Here is a 22,149-nt window from a genome sequence, read left to right as displayed (position 1 = left end):
GAAGGTGTTTGGTACGCTTTCCTTTATTGGTCAGAGTATTGAGTACAGGAGTTGGGAGGTGTTGTTGCGGCTGTACAGGACATTGGTTAGGCCACTTTTGGAATACTGTGAACAATTCTGGTCTCCTTCCTATCGGAAAGATGTTGTGAAACTTGAAAGGGTTCGGAAAAGATGCAGAAGAATGTTGCTAGGGTTGCACGATTTGAGCTATAGGGAGAGGCTAAATAGGCTGGGGTTGTTTTCCCTGCAGAGTCAAAGGCTGAGGGGTGACCTAATAGAGGTTTATAAAATCATGAGGGGCATGAATAGGATAAATAGACAAAGTCTCTTCCTTGAGGTGGGGAGCCCAGAAACTGAGGGCATAGGTTTAGGGTGAGAGGGGAAAGATATAAGAGATCTAAGGGGCAACTTTTTCACAGAGGGTGGTACGTGTATGGAATGAGCTGCCAGAGGAAATGGTCGAGGCTGGTACAACTGCAACATTTAAAAGGCATCTGGATGGGTATATGAATAGGAAGGGTTTGGAGGGATATGGATCGGGTGCTGGCAGGTGAGACTAGGTTGGGTTGGGATATCTGGTTGGCATGGACAAGTTGGACCGAAGGGTCTGTTTCCATGCTGTACATCTCTATGACTTATAAACAGCAAATTGCTGGTAGAAAACAATAAAAAGGTTAAAACACAAGCTCTTTTATTTTGAAACTCAAACAGGATTTAGCATTTGCACCCATGATTAGAAAAAAGTAAAATTAATTCATGTTTCTTTGCCAAAGAGCTGTTGCTTATTATCATTAGGATTTTTCAATGCAGATTATTAGGTCAAGCTTGCCCAATTCAGTCACTGAGCAATTTAACTTTTGGAATATTTATACCTCCAAGAGGGCTGCTGCAGGATCCCCTTGTAGACTTTTTCCTAATTTATCTACTTCATCCAGCAGGAACACTGGATTATTCACGCCAACAGTCCTTAAACCATTGATGATTCTGCCAGGCATACTGCCCACATATGTTCGTCTGAAAGACACCATATTCAAATCTTTAGAAAATAGTGCAAAAAGCCAGATCTTTTTTAAATTATGCTGTCCGAAGCACATTATTGAAAAAGCACTAACCAAAATCACTAACCAAACTGAAAAGAGAAGATAGATGATACATTTTACAGTTTATGTGCTAATACTTCCATTCATCCAATTCGTGACTATGCAAGTTAATATAACCCAACTGTGGTATACTACTTATTAAAAAATGCATGGGATCCTTCAGATTATTTTTGAAGGTAGAAAATAATATCTTCCCAGAACAATTCAAATATACCAAGAATATCTAAACAAATTTATATACGGCTTTATCAATAATAAATAGTATAAAGATGCAGTAAGATACTCAAAAAGAACAATTCTAGACCCCCTAATAGTCAGCAGGAAATTGAGAAACAAATTTGTAAGGCGATTTCAGTTATCTGTAAGCATAAACAGGTGGATATGGTAGGGGATTTTAACTTTCCAAACATATACTAGGACTGCCACAGTGTAAAGGGCTTGTATGGAGAGGAATTTGTTGTGTATACAAGAAAATTTTCTGATTCAGTATGTGGATGTACCGACTAGAGAAGGTGCAAAACCTGGCCTACTCCTGGGAAATAAGGCAGGGCAGGTGACTGAGGAGTCAGTGGGGCCAGTGACCATAATTCTATTAGATTTAAAATATGACGGAAAAGGATAGACCAGATCTAAAAGTTGAAATTCTAAATCGGAGGAAGGCTAATTTTGACGGTATTAGGCAAGAACTTTCAAAAGCTGACCGGGGGCAGATGTTCGCAAGTAAAGGGACGGCTGGAAAATAGGAAGCCTTCAAAAATGAGTCCAGAGACAGTATAGGGTGAAAGGAAAGGCAGGTAGGTGTAGGGGATGCTGGATGACTAGAGAAATCGAGGCTTTGGTTCAGAAAAGGAAGGAAAGCATGTGTCAAGTATGTAGCAGAGATCAAGTGAATCCTTAGAAGAGTATAAAGGCAGTAGAAGTATACTCTGGAGGGAAATCAGGATGGCAAAAGAGAACATCAGATAGCTTGGGTAAATAGGGTTAACAATAATCCAAAAGGATTTTATTAGTATATTAAAGACAAAAGAATAATTAGAGAAAGAATAGGGCCCCTCAGAGATCAGCATGGAGCCTTGGGGGCCGCAGGAGATGTGGAAAGATGCTAAACGAGTATTTTGCACCAGTGTTTACTGTGGAGAAGGACATGCAAGATATAGAATGTGGGGAAATAGATGGTGACATCTTGAAAAATTTCCATTTTACATTGATGGTGGTGCAAGATGTCTTGAAACACGTAAAAGTGGATAAATCCCCAAGACCTGATCAGATGTACCCTAGTCCTCTGTGGAAGCTAGGGAAGTGATTGCTGGGCTCTTTGCTGAGATATTTGTATCATCGATAGTCACAGGTGAAGTGCCGGTAGACTGGAGGTTGGCTAACGTGGTGCCACTATTTAAGAAAGGTGGTAAGGAAAAGCCAGGGAACTATAGACCAGTGAGCCTGATATTGGTGGTGGGCAAGTTGTTGAAGGGAATCGGGAGTGACAGGATTTACATGTATTTGGAAAGGCAAGGACCAATTAGGGAAAATCAGCATGGCTTTATGCGTGGGAAATCATGTCTTATGAACTTGATTGAGCTTTTTGAAGAAGTAACAAAGACGATTGATGAGGGCAGAGTGGTAGACTTGATTTATATGGACTTCAGTAAGGCGTTTGACAAGGTTGTTCATGGGAGACTGGTTAACGAGGTTAGGTCTCACGGAATACAGGGAGAATCAGAACTGGCTCAAAGGTAAAGACAGAGGGTGTTGGTGGAAGGCTGCTTTTCAGACTGGAGGCCTGTGACCAATGGTGTGCAACAAAGGTCAGTCCTGTGTCCACTACTTTTCGTCATTTATACAAATGATTTGACGTGATTGATGTGAACATTGGAGGTATAGTTAGTAAGTTTGCAGATGACACCAAAATTGGAGGTGTAGTGAACAACAAAGGAGGTTACTTCAGAGTACAATGGGATCTTGATCAGATGGGCCAATGGGCTGAGGAGTGGCAGATGGAGTTTAATTTAGAAAAATGCAAGGTGCTGCATTTTGGAAAAGCAAATCAGAGCAGGACTTATACACGTAATGGTAAGTTCCTGGACAGTATTGCTGAACAAAGAGACCTTGGAGTGCAGGTTCATAGCTCCTTGAAACTGGAGTCGCACATAGATAGGATAGTGAAGAAGGCATTTGGTATGCTTTCTTTTATTGGTCAGAGTATTGAGTACAGGAGTTGGGAAGTGATGTTGCAGCTGTACAGGACATTGGTTAGGTCACTTTGGAAAACTGCGTGCAATTCTGCTCCTTCCTATCAGAAGGATGTTGTGAAACTTGAAAGCGTTCAGAAAAGAATCACAAGAAATTTGCCAGGGTTGGAGGGTATGAGCTCTAGGTAGAGGTTGAATAGGCTCGGGCTGTTTTCCCTGGAGCGTCGGAGGCTGAGGGGTGACCTTATAGAGGTTTATAAAATCATGAGGGGTGTGGTGAGGATAAATGGACAAGGTCTTTGCCCTGGGGGGACAAGTCCAGAACTAGCGACCATAGATTTAAGGAGAGAGTGGAAAGATATAAAAGAGACCCGAGGGGCAACATTTTCACACAGAGGGTGGTTCGTGTGTGGAATGAGCTGCCAGAGGAAGTGGTGGAGGCTGGTATAATTACAGCATTTAAAAGGGATCTGGATGGGTATATGAAGAATAGGAAGGTTTAGAGGGATATGGGCAGGTGCTGGCAAACGGGACTAGATTAGGTTGCGATATCTAGGTAGCATTGACAGGTTGGACCGAAGGATTTGTTTCTGTGCTGTACATCTCTATGACTATAGTTCATAATGATAGTTTCATCTAGAGTTTTAAGAACTGTATTCAGGTTTTTATCCTAGCAAAGGTTCCCACAAACCCGTCTCCCAATGATCTTGAGATATTTTCTAATCAAACTGTTCAGAGACTTCAGTGTACCTATAGAATAGGTGGGATTTGAACTCAGGCCACCTAGTTCAGAAACAAGGACACTACCAGCATGCCAAGAGGACTCTCCCAGTCATCATGATCTTGTGAGACCATAATAACGTGAGCAATCGGAACAGGAGAAGGCTGTCCTGCCCCTCAAAACTGCTCAGCCATTCAACACCACCATGGCTGATGCGACACTCTCCACATCCACTTTCCTAAATTTTCCCATAACTCCCTATCTGATCAAGAATCGATCCATCTCAGTCTTAAATATACACAAGCACTCTGCCCATAGCTCTAAGACTCTGAACCCTCAGAATAAATTTGTCTTCATCTCCGTCTTATATTCTAACCATCTGAACCATGTACCCACTACATTGGTGTCAGTTGGGCAACACCTCAATTTTAAAATTTTCATCTTCAATTTCAGATTCCTTCGGGCTTTGTACCTCCACTGCCATACAGATTTAAGATCACTGCGTTCCTCCAATCTTACGCAGCCCCAAAAATTATCATATTACCATTGGCAGATGTGCTTTCATATGCTGAGGCCTTTAGCTATGGAATTTGCTTCCCTCCCTCTATGAATCTTTCCACTTCCTTGAGGTACACCTTAAAACACTTTGTCAAAGCTCTCAGCCATCTGTCCTAAGGTCCGTAATGTGGCCCACTATCAAATTTGCTCTATAACCATTTTGTGACGTGTTCTGATATATTTTACTATTTTATGATTAGATTAGATTAGATTCCTTACAGTGTGGAAACAGGCCCTTCGGCCCAACAAGTCCACACCGACCCTCCAAAGAGTGACCCATCCAGACCCATTTCTCCTTGACTAATGCACCTAACACTATGGGCAATTTAGCATGGCCAATTCACCTGACCTGCACATCTTTGGACTGTGGGAGGAAACCGGAGCACCCAGAGGAAAGCCACGCAGACACGGGGAGAATGTGCAAACTCCACACAGACAGTCACCCGAGGCTGGAATCAAACCTGGGACCCTGGTGCTGTGAGGCTGCAGTGCTAACCACTGAGCCACTGTGGTTGTAAAAATGTAGGTTGCTCATAAAACACTGATTTAGATAATTATATACTTAAATTCAAGAATACCATTAGAACTTCATAATACTTCTTGATTCAACAGTCCGGTTCAGAAGTTATACATCTCACAGTACAAAATAATATCCCCCCCAACTACTTACATCAATACCAAAATGGAAAAAGCCAAAAGCATGGGCTTGATGGTGATATTTAACTTAACAGCTATCAATTAGTTAAATTCACTGAGCTGCTGCAGGATCAGCATATGTACACAAGAGCAGGAAATTATGTTAAGGCATTGACAAACGTAAAAGGCAGGCAAAAATTACAGTTCATTGTTGGAGTAGTGTGAGCTCATCCACTGCAGATCCAAAAAAGGAAAATCATGCCATAATTCTTAAAAGGTAGGAGATCTAGAGAAGCAAAACGGTTTATGAAAGTATGCAAAAAACCATTCACTAAACACAAGTTTACAAGAATGAAAAATAAAGAATAAAGAAAAAGGAAAATTGATCTTTATCTTAAAGAAGCTCAATAGAAATGGTGAGGATGTGATACCTCAGTTGCACAGAGATTTTATCAGATCCCATTTCGAACACTGTAACGATGAGGTCAGCCAGATAGACCTCACAGAAAATGAGCTCCCTGATTGGGCTGTTATTCTGGTCGAATCAAGGAGCTCTGGCTGACAGATATAAACAGGAGTGTCAGAGGTGACCCGGGTGGGAGAGTCCAAAACTACAGGGCACAGGTTTAAGGCGAGAGGGGAAAAATTTAAAAAAGGACCTAAGGGGCATCTTTTTCACATAGACGGTGGTACGTTTTTGGAATGAGCTGCAGAGGAAGTGGTGGAGGCTGGTACAATTACAACATTTAAAGGCACCTGGATGGGGAAAAGAATAGGAAGGGTGTAGAGGAATAGGGGCAAAATGCTGGCAAACAGGACGAGATTTATTGAGGATATCTGGTCGAATGAACAACTGGAATGAAGGGTCTGTTTCCATGCTGTACAGCTCTATGACTCTGTGAGGTTCTGTTCACTCTGAGACCTGGCTCTGAGGAAGCTGAATCAGTTTCAAGGACTCTCCACATATAAACAGAGAGTGACTTGATGATGACATACCAGCTTCTGAGGAGTTATTTCACACTGCATTCATTTCTGAAATGTAATAGAGGCCTTAAACATGAACAGCTTGATTCACAAGAATGCCAAGTCTCTAAGTAAAACTTATTGAGGACAGTTGCATAGCTTTGATTTGTACTTTCTTTGGATTCAGATGCCCGAGGGGTGATCTAATTGCCATCTTTAAAATATTATCAGTATTCAATGGGTAAGGATTTGTTCCAGTGGAAGAATACAGACTAAAGGGGCATTATCTTAAAATTACACAAAGCCATTGAGAAACTAAAGGACTGGCACACAAAACATAAAATATATTTGAAACTCTTCAGAAATATTCTGGATAGAAGGTTGACTGAAATTTTGAAAACCAGAATTGATAGATATTTGTTTGAGAATGGTATCAAGAGCTAACCAACTAAATGGTGGAACAGGCTCATGGGTTGAATGCCCTAATCTGGTTACTTTGTTTTGATTATATATAACTAGGATTCTGTACATGTTAGTAGCAAACAATGTTTACTTCTTTAAGATGTAGAAGAGTTCTGGAATCAGTTTTACCAATTTTCATGAAAAGTCTTGTTAAATGATATTCTCTTTCCAGCTCAGAAACACGGCTAGCAAGAGATTGTTTGTTCCAAAGCAAATTAGTTGAATTTTGAAAGTATCTCGTCTAAACAAAGGTCTTATGTTTTGTTGTAAAATGAAAATATTTTAAATACTAAAAGGGATCCAAATATAACAATTGAGAAATATATAAAAAGAAATAGCAATGCATAAGTGACCTAATGTCATAGAATATGAATAACTAATTAGGTTAGATTAGATTCCCGAGAGTGTGGAAACAGGCCCTTCATCTTAACAAGTCCACACTGACCCTCCGAACAGTATCTGGATTAGTGGTGCTGGAAGAGCACTGCAGTTCAAGCAGCATCCAAGGAGCTTCGAAATCGACGTTTCGGGCAAAAGCCCTTTATCAGGAATGAAGGCAGTGAGCCTGAAGCGTGGAGAGATAAGCTAGAGGAGGGTGGGGGTGGGGAGAAAGTAGCATAGAGTACAATGGGTGAGTGGGGGAGGAGATGAAGGTGATAGGTCAGGGAGGAGAGAGGGTGGAGTGGATAGGTGGGAAAGGAGATAGGCAGGTAGGACAAGTCCGGACAAGTCATGGGGACAGTGCTGAGCTGGAAGTTTAGAACTAGGGTGAGGTGGGGGAAGGGGAAATGAGGAAACTGTTGAAGTCCACATTGATGCCCTGAGGTTGAAGTGTTCCAAGGCGGAAGATGAGGCGTTCTTCCTCCACGCGTCTGATGGTGAGGGAGCGGCGGTGAAGAAGGCCCAGGACCTCCATGTCCTCGGCAGAGTGGGAGGGGGAGTTGAAATGTTGGGCCACGGGCCAGTGTGGTTGATTGGTGCGGGTGCCCAGTCTCCCCAATGTAGAGGAGACCGCATCAGGAGCGACGGATACAATAAATGATATTAGTGGATGTGCAAGTAAAACTTTGATGGATGTGGAAGACTCCTTTAGGGCCTTGGATAGAGGTGAGGGAGGAGGTGTGGCCACAAGTTTTACAGTTCCTGCGGTGGCAGGGGAAAGTGCCAGGATGGGAGGGTGGGTTGTAGGAGGGCGTGGACCTGACCAGGTAGTCACAGAGGGAATGGTCTTTGCGGAAGGCGGAAAGGGGTGGGGAGGGAAATATATCCCTGGTGGTGGGGTCTGTTTGGAGGTGGCGGAAATGTCGGCAGATGATTTGGTTTATGCGAAGGTTGGTAGGGTGGAAGGTGAGCACCAGGGGCATCCTGTTCTTGTTACGGTTGGAGGGGTTGGGTCTGAGGGCGGAGGTGCGGGATGTAGATGAGATGCGTTGGAGGGCATCTTTAACCATGTGGGAAGGGAAATTGCGGTCTCTCAAGGAGGAGGCGATCTGGTGTGTTCTGTGGTGGAACTGGTCCTCCTGGGAACAGATCCGGGAGGAGGCGGAGGAATTGGGAATATGGAATGGCATTTTTGCAAGAGGTAGGGTGGGAAGAGGTGTAATCCAGGTAGCTGTGGGAGTCGGTGGGTTTGTAAAAAATGTCAATGTCAAGTCGGTCGTCATTAATGGAGATGGAGAGGTCCAGGAAGGGAAGGGAGGTGTGAGAGATGGTCCAGGTAAATTTAAGGTCAGGGTGGAATGTGTTGGTGAAGTTGATGAATTGCTCAACCTCCTCGCGGGAGCACGAGGTGGCGCCAATGCAGTCATCAATGTAGCGGAGGAAGTGGTGAGGAGTGGTGCCGGTGTAATTACGGAAGATCAACTGCTCTACGTAGCCAACAAAGAGACAGGCATAGCTGGGGCCCATACGTGTGCCCATGGCTACGCCTTTTGTCTGGAGGAAGTGGGAGGATTCAAAGGAGAAATTGTTAAGGGTGAGGACCAGTTCGGCCAAATGAATGAGAGTGTCGGTGGAAGGGTACTGTTTGGGATGTCTGGAGAGGAAAGAACTGAGGGCTTGGAGGCCCTGGTCATGGCTGATGGAGGTGTAGAGGGGTTGGATATCCATGGTGAAGATGAGGCATTGGGGGCCAGGGAAACAGAAGTCTTGGAGGAGGTGGAGGGTGTGGGTGGTGTCTCGAACGTATGTGGGGAGTTCCTGGACTAGGGGGGATAGGACAGTGTCGAGGTAGGTAGAGTTGAGTTCAGTGGGGCAGGAGCATGCTGAGACAATGGGTCGGCCAGGGTGGTCAGGCTTGTGGATCTTGGGAAGGAGGTAGAACCGGCCAGTGCGGGGTTCCCAGACTATGAGGCTGGAAGGTGTGGTGGGAGATCCCCTGAGGTGATGAGGTTCTATATGGTCTGGGAGATGATGGTTTGGTGATGGGGGGGGGTGGGGTCATGGTCGAGAGGGCAGTAGGAAGAGGTGTCCTCCAAACAGACACCTACCCAGACCCATTTCCCTCCGACTAATGCGCCTAGCACTTTGGGCAATTTAGCATAGCCAATTCACCTAATCTGCACATCTCTGGACTGTAGGAGGAAACTGGAGCACCCGGAGAAAACGCACGCAGAGACGGGGCGAATGTGCAAACTCCACACAGGCAGTTGCCTGAGGCTGGAATTGAACCTGGGACCCTTGGTGCTGTGAGGCAACAGTGCAAACTACTGAGCCCCATGCCACCCATTATTCCATTGTTCAGAATTTCACCAAAGGGGTTTAAAATGTACAAGTCCAAAGTTCTAAATATTATTTTAAACAAGAAAGATATTCAAATATCTATAGTATAAATACCTGTGACCACGAATGTCAGACTGATCACAGACTCCACCCAGTGCTATCCTGTAAAACTCTCTGCCGAGGGTCTTTGCGATTGATCTGCCCACACTGGTCTTGCCTACACCTGGAGGTCCCACAAAACAGAGGATGGGTCCTTTCAGGTTGTTTTTAAGTTGTCTAACTGCAAGGTACTCCAACACCCTTTGTTTGAGCTTTTGCATCGCATAATGGTCACTGTCAAGTAAATGTCTTGCAGCACGAAGATCCAAGCGATCTGTAAATCGATCAAAACCAACCAAATCATTTATTGTCTATAGACATGTTACAATGCAATTTACCATAGTAAATTATATTCCTATTTATTTTCATTACAAGAACTATGCCCCTGGAAAAAAAACTATCACAGGATATAGGGTTTTCAAGTACTTACACCAATGATGAGTTCACCACAGTGCATCATACAGGCACCATTATACATAATGAGGCAACCAACAGAGAACTTCATGATCTAGCTCAAACAGAACCCACCATGAAACTCCATGAAAAACTGACATTTAGCCAAATTTCTAGTAAAATTCAGTCCATAGTTTCAGGTGCATTTTGGCAGCAGTGATGTTCAATGTAACAGTAATAATATTATCCCTTCTCCTTTTCTCCAGTACCTGGCAAAGCTAAAATGGCTTCTTCACCTGATGTCATCAGTTAATTATTCTAGCCTATTTGTGACGTAAAGTGACTTTGAAGCCAGTTGACACTAAAACTAAATGTGTGATAATGCTAAAATCTGAAAAAACCCAAATATTATTGATGTAGTGCAAATAAACAGTTCTGTATATTCTTAAGTTTGTGGCGTAGGTACGTGCTGCTTTTAATATTTACCACTTATTATTTTTCATATACATATCTATAATTAAAGTCACTTGGTTCTCAAGGTGGTCCTGCTGCAGTATCCGCTGCAACATTAATCATTCTAAAGAAAATTTAGTGAAGGAGTCCAAACCAACATTAAATTTGGTAAACAGACATAACTACAGCAAAAACTGTGTGCAAGGGAGCAATGTTGAAAAAGGACAGATCCAGATCACAGGGCCCAAAGAAACAGACTACACTGAAACACCTGAAACATTACTATATTTCACAAGAATACATCTATATTATTTTGAATATTTTGTGTAATCTGGCAAATACATTATGAACTATTGTATTCTAAAGCCAATAAAACGCAGATATATGAAGCAATGAAGCAATGAGAATTGAGAAATCATCACCCATAAACACTGTAACACAAAGCAACAATTAACAGAGGCGTTACAGTCCATTACACAAATATAGATTTCCACCACAAATAATTTAATGCCATCTTCCAGATTACCCATGAACAATTAAACAACTGTAGCCACTTAAATAATTACATTCCAGCAAATATGAATGCAACTGCATCAACCGATTACAAACTACATAATCTATATGAATATGTCAAAACTTTTTCCAGAATACTCCAACCATGAGACTCTATGTATTTATAGCAAATCCCCAAGATGCTTGAATCATACTAATTTTTATGACAGGCTTAATGTAAGTTTATCCTTATCAATTCAGAATAACTTGAAATGTTTACTTGAGAAGCAAACATTTGTTATCATAAAAGTTTAATCAGTCGTGCAAAAGGCAAAGGATATAAAAGAAGGTGCAGCCAAGATGTCAAAAAGCATGGGTAAAAAATTAAAATGAGAAGAGACAAAATATGGAAGGTTGGCTGAAAACATAAAATGTCAAATAAAACATGCAATGTTGAAAACATAATGTAGAAAATACTAACACACTTTCATCTGTGCTCTGATGATGTATCTTAAGCACCATTTCACATGATTACAAGTAGGGAGAGTGGATTGAGAGGTGGCACAAGGGATCTTTCAGGGAATTGGGGCCATACTAATTCACAATCTTCACATCACAACTACTCAAGAAAAGCATAATCACTTCCGGGTAACACGTGAAACTTATAATTAAGAACAAGTAATGAAATATAATAAAATTGAAGCAAAAATGAAGGAGAAATAACAAGCCTGAACTAATTTTCAATCTATCAGATGAAACATGACCTCAAGGAGTTACTTTCCAGCCTTCTAAAATGAGGTTTTGGAAATTAAATATAAATATTATTGATCTGAAGTGCAGAAGATAGCAATCTTAATTAGTAATTAAGGTGGAGATAATCAGAAAAATGGTTAGAAATGAATGAAATAAAATCCTGTTCTTTCTTGAAAATGATGATAATGTCTTCCTTTCTTCCTACAGAGAATACTATTTTGGATTTTCCTCTAAGGATAATACCACAGATGTAGTGTGGTAGGATTCAGGCCCACCAGCTGTCCAGCAATGAGCCCAGTTTTAATATTGCCATGAACTCCTGGCACTAACAACACATCTGAGTTGAAGTTTGACATTTAGGAATGGGAAGTAGCAGCTGCTGTAGAATTTAAACATCCGCAGCAGCTTAGAAGCCCAGATCATTGATATTTCTCTTTGAAATAAATTTGATCATTTTTGTGAATGCCGTGGCAATCTGCCTCAGTTGTACACAACCCCACATTTTCACACACTAAACTTTGTTTTGCATAAAGTAAGACAGAGTCAAAAAGTATGATGCTGGAAAAGTACAGGTCAGGTAGCATCCGAGGAGCAGGAGAGTTGATGTTTTAGGCATAAGTCCTTCATCAGACATGTGGAGGGGGGAGGGGGCTGAGTGTAAATAGGGGATTAGATTACATACAGTGTGGAAACAGGCCCTTCAGCCCAACAAGTCCACACCAACGTGCCGAAGCGCACCCACCCAGACCCATTCCCCTACATTTACCCCTGCACCTAATGCTACAGGCAATTTAGCATGGCCAATTCACCTAACCTGCACATTTTTGGACTGTGGGAGGAAACCGGAGGAGACCCACACGGACACGGGGAGAATGTGCAAACTCCACACAGTCAGTCGCCTGAGGCGGGAATCGAACCCAGGTCTCTGGCGCTGTGAGACAGCAGTGCTAACTGCTGTGCCACCGTGCCGCCCATATGAGGGTGAGAAGGCGAAAGGCGGGATGTAATTGTGATAGGTTGGTCAGGAAGGTAGAGATGATAGTTCGGAAGGAAGATGGACAGGTAAAACAGGTCAAGAGTGCGGTACCGATTTGGAGGTTTGAACCAGGGATGAGGTGGGGGGGGATTTGAAAACTGGTGAATTCGATGTTGATGTTTTGTGGTTGGAGGCTCCTGAGGCGAAAGATGAGGTGTTCTTTGTCCAGTTGGCGGTTGGGTTTGGTTTGATGGTGGATGAGGCCCAGGACTTGCATGTCCTGGGTGTGAGGGGGAGTTTTTTGACCAAAAGAAAAAACTTTGTCCACACCCCCATCACAGTTCCAGTGGCTTATACTTTTAAAGGAATTTTTGCAGGGCTTCAAACAGATGACCACCACCAAGGAATGCACAACCCTTAGGTTCGTTCCTCTTCAAAGACCTCTTCTAGCATGTAGATGGAGTTTAATTTAGATAAATGTGAGATGCTGCATTTTAGAAAGTTAAATCAGGGCAGGTATACACTTAATAGTAAGGTCCTGGGGAGAGTTGCTGAACAAAGAGACCTTGGAGTGCTGGTTCATTGTTCCTTGAAAGTGGAGTCCCAGGTAGACAGGATATTGAAGGTGGAATGTGGTATGCTTGCCTTTATTGGTCAGTGCATTGAGTATAGGAGTTGGGAGGACATTGGTTCGGCTACTTTTCGAATACCGCGTACAATTCTTGTCCTCCTGCTATAGGAAGTATATTGTGAAACTTGAAAAGGTTCAGAAAAGATTTACAAGATTTCTGCCAGGCTTGGAGGGCTTGAGCTATAGGGAGAGGCTGAATAGACTGAGACTATTTTCCCTGGAATGTCAGAGGCTGAGGGTTGACCTTATAGAGGTTTATAAAATCATGAGGGGCATGGATAGGGTGAATAGCCAATGTCCTTTCCCTGGGATGGGGAGTCCTAAACTAGAGGGCATAGGTTTAAGGTGAGAGGGGAAAAATTTAAAAGGGATTTTAAAAATTTAAAAGGGCAACCTTTTTGCGGAGAGGGTAGAGCATGTGTGCCAGAGGAAGTGGTGGAGGCTGGTGTAATTACAACATTTAATGGGTATCTGGATGGCTATATGAAAAGTAAGGGTTTAAAGGAAAATGGGCCAAATGCTGGCAAATGGGACTAGATTAATTTAGAATATCTGGTCGGCATGGACAAATTGGACCGAAGGGTCTGTTTCTACCTTGTACATGACTCTCTGAATAACAATTCCCAAATCCTTGTGGTCCAGCCAATTACACTGCAGAGTTCTGAGCCAAAGTGATTGAAAATGGAAAATAAATTATCTCAGCCAGATGGAATGATTGCAAGAAATGGACAGATGTTAAAGTGAAAATAAAATATTAAGGGATCTCCATCCCATCATATGCCAAGCCTCTTATCACCTCTGGGAGTACACAAAGTACTTTTCTTAAAACTTCCTCAGATAAACTATAAATTAATGAATAAGTCTGACTTTACATGCAGTTATAAATAAATTGCCAGCTTGATTTGAAGTCCAGTCAACCATAAATTGGAACACAATCTAAATGGACAATTTCAGTGCAGTTGTGAGGACTGTTGTACAGAGGGAAGTGCCATCTTTTGGATGAGAGCTTTGATCCTGTTTTCCAGTGCAAGTTTACGTTTTAGAAATCTAAATAAAACTATAAAGTCCATCTGGTTTCCAGATCAACATTATTTTTGACTCAAACAACATTAACAAGAACAAAAACAACACATCATTTATTCATTTGCTATTTTTAGGGCCAAACTATTAGTTAATTGGGACTCCACGGTCAGGATCAAATGGGGACCAGAACCTTGCTCTGTGAAGAGTGCAGTCACCTGGCAATGACTTTCTTCAAAACAGAACTTGTATTCCATACGTACAACAGGCGGCATCTCAAATATAAAGCCCTCCAACACAAAAAAATTACAGACCTGCTTTTTCATAAAAGAAAAAATGCTTTGAGATGCAAGTACTGGGACTTAAAACAATATTTAGCATTGCATAAACATATATAATAATTTCTAGGCTGTATCTGCTGATGTCAGCACATACATGTGTATGACATCATAATTTTTCATGATGGCCTAGTGGATCTGGAATTGTGTGCATGTGTTTCTGGATTTGCATGCATACACAGTTGCCTACAATTGCTGACTTCAGCAGACACTGCAATATTCATTACAATATACAGAGGAACCTTGATTATCCAAATTTCGGATTATCCGGCAAGATCACAAGGTCTCAATGCTTGGCTAAACTGTGTTATCCGGCATTCGATTATCTGAACATTCAATTATCCGAACAAAATACTCTGCGCTAGTGTTATTCAGATAATTGAGGTTCCTCTGTATACTGTCCCCTCCTTACAAAGGAGATCATTTGAACTCCATGACCATTTATTAATCCACTTTTCTTTTCTTCTGGATCACAGAATTATTTCTGACCTGTTGTGCTTTTATTCCAAGGCAGTTCCACCATTAGTTCCAGATAATTCCTGGTCAAAGCAAACTCTGGCATTGACTGAGGCATCTTCTTTAACCTGCAAATGGCAAACCTCATTTTTAAAAAAATGAAAAGAACAAGGATGTGGAGTTTTAGAGTCACTTTTCTGACTGCAGAAATGATTCACGCCAACAAAAAACAGCCAGAAAACATTTCCAAATAACAAAACATTTAATATTCCTGGGGAGCAATTTAGAACAGCAATGGACAATGATCACAAAAACAAAATCATTAATTTAAAACAAAACATAGAAAGACATGTGAGAGCACCACAATGGAATCTGAAAACAGACCATTAATTAATTTGTACCACTGGTAATGATGATATCTGCCAAAGTCCTCCAAATCGGAATATTGTTTTGAAACATGTGTATCATTATTTAGTTTTACAAACAGAACATCACCACCAAGATGCTCAAGACATTTAACCTTGACAGTATATGCTACTCTGTCACACATTTTGGAACTGTACTGGATCAGCAAAAACATTCAATAGAATAATCTAAATTATTGTGTACCTTTCCTAGAATATAAAAAAAAATCAAATGTAATAAGTTCCTATCAGAAAGTTAACTTTTAAAAGAAACTGCACCAAGCCAGTGCTATGTATTAGTAGCTACACTTGGAAGAACAAAAAGGTTTCTGCTATTTGTTAACCATCACCACGCACCTTTTGACCTCCTTCATACAAACTTTCATTGCCTGCTCCGGTATGTTTGAATTTTTAATCTTCTTCTCCAACATGACAATATCATCACTATCTTCATCATCATCCTCCTCTTCAACTGCATCCAAATGTAATGGTCTTCCAGGAACTTGATTGTTTCTCCGAATAGGTCGGATGGCCACAACCTAGTAATTGTATAATACTTCTAATAAGTGTAACATAATTTCTAACATTTGGTTTAACAACTTAGAAGGAAACAGTGTCTTTAATGTGGGATAACCAGCTCAAGGAACATCACAATTGTGTAAGTTATATTTAAAACTTAAAAATATTTGTTACTTTGTGCAATTTGAACTTGTAATGTAGTGGCCGGAGGCAACTTTTGGCAATGTAACAGAGGCAAATTGATTTTCAAATGTTTACTCCAAAATATACATATTTGGAATATATACAGGTAAACGCCTTCAATCAAATTAGTTACAGTTCTTGGTAAGGCACAAACAGAGATCATTACTACAGTTTGATACATAATTGTTACTGGGATAAAGAATGCAGTACCTCTTAATAAAGACGGAAGAATTCCTGTTTTCACCAAAATATTCCCAAATACTACTGAAAATGTGCTTTTGAAATGTCAATATAAAAAATACAAAAGTCATTTTCAAAAAGCAAACAGCTTACTTTTATAAGAGACTTACTAAATGCACTTTACAAAAAAACTTAATCAAGATAAAACTGACACAGGACCATAGAAGGAAATCTTTAGATCGATGGCTAAAAGTTAGGTCAAATAGTATACAAGAGAAGGATCCTAGGAGGAACAGCTGATGGAAAATAGCAGAACAGGCCAGGTACTAGAATACAGACACCATAATACAGAACACAGTCTCTGTAGAAATTATGGTCAGCATAGTACACAAGATAATGGAAGACATTCTGTCTTTAATATTAGAAAAATGTGAGGGGGAATTTAAAGTCTGGCTCCATATTCACTCAAACTGGATTGAGGGTCTCCTTTTCAAACATTGTAAATCCTTCCTATTTTTGATAATCTTAACTGCTTTTCCTATTTTTATCCATGTGTATAAAATTAAACAGGGAAGAAACCAGGATAACTCTGAAATGGATTCCTGGGCGTATTAAGATACTCTCAGAAACAGATATAGGAATAACAAAATCAATCGACCTACATAGGTCATAACAAGTAGCCCAAACTAAACAGGCAGCCCACAATAAAACTCAGCATGACACAGAATGGCTGTGTTTATTGCCAATGCCACCACTATAGGTGGCACAGTGATTGTGTATTTTGTAAACACAGCATTGCAGTCAAACTCCTAAGCATGTGCTCAATGAAATCAAAGGATATTACAGTATGACAGAATTGACTAATCAGACTGTAGATTAATAAAACAAATGCTTTTATTAAACTTGCAGCACCAAAATGTTAATGCATCCTTTAAGCAGACCCTCTGAAATGAGGTTGAAAACTAGTGAGCTAAAGATACACTCAGAAAGAGCCCTCAGTACCTCACTTGTTGCGCCATTTATAGAGTGAAATGGTAAGCATTATAAACACCCTATTATGGGGGGAGTAGCCAGAAGGCTCTGTTTCAGTAGTGTGACTTCACCAATGCCACCTGCATGTGCACAGGTGGTCAATGGTCACCTACTGGCAATAGATACTCTGTGTAGAATACTGTATACAAACACTGGAGCAGTTTATTTTCAGTGTATTATAGTATGACATGCTTTATTTTAATGTAATGCTTAAGCATTCTGTAGGATTACCTCTCCACTTTTGTTTTAATGGGGAGGGATACTGTTGTTCAAGGAATAGAGAGGAGCACTGAATGCTGTTAAGAGTCCACAGCAACAAGATTCTTGATCAAGCCAAAACCAACATGAATACAGCATTTATATTATCAATCAGTATATTATGTAGCACTTTTGTTTAAGCAGAAGTATAACTTGTGATGGTATATAGTCTCCAACAGCAATTGATTTTATTATGCACACCTGACGATAGAAGTGGATTACATATCTGAATATAATGTTATACAGTAAGCCATTCCTACCCTTTTCTCATCATTTGGCTTGGACTTCCGAGTTTTTTGAAGTAATTTTAGTCCTTCAATTTGCCGAACAAGCAATGGTATGGTTTTTTTAAACCTTTCTTCTAAACTAACAGCATCAAGTATCTGTGTATCAGAGACAGGATGAGAACAGAAAGAAAATTAGATATTATTGAAGAATTTTAGTAAGTTACATCCACAGATCTAAAACCACAATTTCCAGGAGCAATGCTCTAATAAAAATTCAAATTACAATGTATTTCATGTTGAGTTAACAAAAATACTAAACTTACTATTAAAGAAACTTTGAAGTTATTAATATTTAAATTTAATTTACAATTGGCAAAGCTAGTCTTTCTGTCAATTGTGGCCATTGTGACAAAAAACAGATTTTGAACACAAGGACATAATTGATAGGAGTATCAGTAGAGCACAAAGTGCCTCACACCTGTCGAGCCATCAATACCATCATGGCTGATCTTTTGTCTCAATCCACTTTATTGTGGTTCCCTAAGAGACCAAAAAAAACCAAGATGAATATACTCAATGGCAGAGACCTCTGTGGCAAACAATTCTAAAAACTTACATTCATCTCCGTGAAGACAATTCTCCTCGAGACTGTACAAAATGATCAATCCCTTATCCTACAGCTGTACTTGTGTTTTAGATCCTCCAGACAGGTGAAACAAATCTCTTAATTGTTATCCTGGCAAACCCCTTGAAATATATTTTCCATCAACTTGTTCAAAGATGTTATTATACACCTCTAGAGGAGGTAGGACTTGAATCTAGGTCTCTGGCTCAGAGACAAGGACACTACCAACACACAAGAACCCAAAGAAACCCCTGTATACTGCATTAAGATCATTTGTGATTTTCATTTAAACTAAGTGGCTCAGTGGTTAGCACTGCTGCCTTACAAAAGCAGACACCAGAGTTTAATTCCAGCCTCAGTTAACTGTCTGGGTGGTGTGTGCATGTTCTCCAGGTGTTGGTTTCCTTCCACAGTCCAAAGATGTGCAGGTTAAGTGGATTGGCCATGCTAAGTTGCCCATAGTGTCCAGGGATGTGTAGGCTAGTTGGGTTAGCCTTAATAAATGCAGAGCATCAGGGCAAGGGTGGTGGAGGCTTGGTCTGGGAGAGATGCTCTTTGGAGGGCCAATGCGGACTCAATAGACCAAATGGTTTCTTTTTGCACTCTAGAGATTCTATGATTAATAACATAAAGAGCAGAGTTTGGAGAGGAAAAATTGTGTTAGCGTTTAAAATTATAATTGTTCCACAATGCAGAAGCACAGTTAAAATTTAGGAATTGTATAAGCAGTCATACCTGCAACTTCTCATTTGTACTTGTGCGGATAATTGACGCCAAGATATCAGGCAACGTTTCTTTAGGAAGGCTATCCAACAAATTTCTTAGTTTGGCAACTACTGGTACTGACATGTCCAACATCTCCACCAACTGCAAACAGTTAAGGAATTATCTGTTACTACATAAATTTGCAATGAGAGATATGGATCACATACTTTTTAATTCTGACAAGCTTTCTCAAGATCAAAGATTTATTCAGTAAATCACAATCATTTTTCTGCCGTCTTTTTTGAAAACAACATTTGAGTTTTCAAAATTTTTCAAATATATTAGCACTAATGAAAATTGTAAACTCAAAGAGAGAAAGGATGGATGATTTTCATGAAGCAGTAAACCAGAACTACAGGTTTCCTGCGCTTATGTCATAATTTACTGACTTGACATCTTGTAGATATTTCAGGCTTATTCCCTGGCTGCCAGTCAGATTGATGGGCTTATCAATATCGGGCTGGAATGCAATACAGGATTGGTTGGGGGGGTTGCCTGGAATGGGAGGAAGTAAACAAGTCTGGCATTACAGAGGAATTTGAATTTACAGAGGAATTTGGATTTTGCTAAAATGCTGGGGGCAGAGAGAGAATGCTGGCCGGCCAATTACTGGTGGGGTTGAGGTGACTGTATGTTTCAGTTGCAGAGAGGTGTTTTTCTGACTGGAGGTCTGTGACGAGTGGTGTTCCACAAAGATCAGAACAGGGACCTCTTTGTTTGTAATATATATAAATGATGTGAATGAAACTGTAGGTGGTCTCATTAGTAAGTTGGAGGTGACATGAAAATTGACAGTTGTGGATAATGTGGAAGGTTATCAAAGCATACAGTAGGATGTAGATCAGTTGGGAGGTTGGGCAGAGAAATGACAGATGGAGTTTAATCTGTGCAATACTGAGTGATGCATTATTTTAAGTATACTGTATGGCCGGAGGAAAGTATACAGTAAATAGCAGGAACATTAATACACAAAGGGATTTTGGGGTCCCTGAAAGTTTCAACACAAATGGATAAGGTGGTAAAGGTATAGCATGCTTGTCTTCATTGGCTGACAAGTCATATTACAAATGTGTAAGACTTTTTAAAAAAATTACTTGTGGGAAATGGGTATCTCTGGCTCACCAGCATTTATTGCGAAACCTAGGTTTCCCTTGAGAAGGTGATAGTGTGCTACTTTCTTGAACTGCTGCAGTCCACATGATGTAGGTTGACCCACAATGTGCTTAGTGAGAAAAATTCAGGATTCTGACCCAACAACAGTGAAGAAATGGTGTTATAATTCCAAGGAGAAAGTGAGGACTGCAGACGCTGGCGATCAGAGTCAAAACATGTGGTGCCAGACAGCATGTCAGGCAGCAGCCGAGAAGCAGGAGAATTGACGTTTCAGGCTTAAGCCCTTCACCAAGAATGTGGGATGGCAGGGACTAAGAGATAAATAGGAGGAGGGGGTGGGAAAGGCAGGTAGATGCAAATGGGGGGTGATAGTAATAGATCGGAGTGGAGGATGGAGCAGAAAGGTGGGAAGGAAGATGAATAAGTAGGAGAGTTCAAGAAGGAGGGTTGGATCTGAGATGAGGTGGGGGGAGCGGAGATGAGGAAACTGGTGAAATCGACATTGATGCTGTGTGGTTGGACCGTCGCAAGTCAGAATATGAGGTATTCTTCCTCCAGGCGTTGGGTGGCTAGGATCTTGCAGTGGAGGAGGCCTTGGACTTGCATGTCCTTGGCAGAATGGTTGGGGCAGTTCATGGGGCCGATGCAAGGCAGTGGGGTTGCTTGATGTGTCCGTTCCAGAGATATTCTCTGAAATGTTCCGCGAGTTGGTATCCTGTCTCCCCAATGTACAGGATACCACATCGAGAGCAATAGTCAGAGTAGATGAGGTGTTTAGATGTGCAGGAAAATCTCTGCCGGATGTGGAAACATCCTTTGGGGCCGTGGATAGAGGTGAGGGGAAGGTATGGACACAGGTTTTACACATTTTATGGCAGGACGGGAAGATGCCAGGAGTGGAGGGTGGGTTGGTGAGGAGTGTAGCCCTAATGAGGGTGTCACAGAGGGAATTGTCTCTGCGGAATGCTGATGGGGGTGAGAGGGAAATACTCCTCTGGTGGTGATGTCTGACTGTAAGTGGTGGAAATGGCAGAGGATGACGCACTGTATTCAAGATTGGTGGGAATGTGAGAACCAGGTGGGTTCTATCCTTATTGGAAGGGTGGGATTCAAGAGCGGAGGTGTGAGAAGTGGAGGAACAGCACTTGAGGGCTTTGTTGACCACATGGGGGGAAATTGCAGCCCTGGAAATATATTTTCTGGAATGTATCTTCTGATATATTTCCAAGTCAAGATGGTGAGTGGCTTCGAGGGGAACTTGCAGGTGGTGTCCTCATATCTGTTGCCCTTGTCCTTTGTGACCGTGGATTTGGAAGGTACAGCCTCAAGATCTTTAGTGAATTTCTGCAGTACATTTGTAGATAGTATACGCTACTGCTGCTTACCGTCGGTGGTGTTTGTGGATCTGGTAAGAATCAAGTGGGTTCCTTTGTCCTTGTGTCAAACTTTGAGTGTTTTTGAAGCTGCACTTGTCCAGTATTAACTATAAGCAGAGTTTGGACCAACGTAGATTGTTTTCACTTGGGTGTCAGAAACTGAGGGTCAACTTGACAGAAGTATATAAAATTATGAAACACATAGATAGAGTGAATGGTCAGAGTCTTCTTCCCAGGATAGAAATATCAAATACTTAGGGGCATAGTTTTAAGATGAGAAGGAAAATGAGATATGTGAGCAAAGTGTTTTTTACACAAAGGATGGTAGGTCACTAGAACACACTGCCAGGAGAGATGGTAGAAGCAGATACAGCCAGGTTCAAAAAGGTGTTTAAACAGACACATGAACAGGAGGAGAATACAGGGATATGGATCATGTGCAGGCAGATGTGCAGTTTAGAAAGGCATCATGGTTAGCACAGGCATGGTGGACGTGTATAGGTCAT

General features: G+C 41.2%; 1 protein-coding gene across 1 annotated transcript in view; it reads right to left on the bottom strand.

Moving 5' to 3' along the window:
* The window catches only part of lonp2 (lon peptidase 2, peroxisomal), a 110,710-nt gene that overhangs the window by 74,910 nt on the left and 13,651 nt on the right, over positions 1–22,149 (bottom strand). Inside the window, exons 3-8 of the mRNA XM_072596247.1 lie at positions 19,125–19,256; positions 17,798–17,920; positions 15,723–15,904; positions 14,995–15,089; positions 9,465–9,723; positions 873–1,014 (exon numbers count right to left, since the gene is read on the bottom strand). Coding sequence (XP_072452348.1) covers positions 873–1,014; positions 9,465–9,723; positions 14,995–15,089; positions 15,723–15,904; positions 17,798–17,920; positions 19,125–19,256 — 933 coding nt within the window. The remainder of the gene's footprint in view (positions 1–872; positions 1,015–9,464; positions 9,724–14,994; positions 15,090–15,722; positions 15,905–17,797; positions 17,921–19,124; positions 19,257–22,149) is intronic.

Source organism: Chiloscyllium punctatum, chromosome 26 (assembly GCF_047496795.1).
Source record: "Chiloscyllium punctatum isolate Juve2018m chromosome 26, sChiPun1.3, whole genome shotgun sequence".
Classification (NCBI taxonomy): domain Eukaryota; kingdom Metazoa; phylum Chordata; class Chondrichthyes; order Orectolobiformes; family Hemiscylliidae; genus Chiloscyllium; species Chiloscyllium punctatum.
This window is presented reverse-complemented; position numbering and strand designations above follow the sequence as displayed.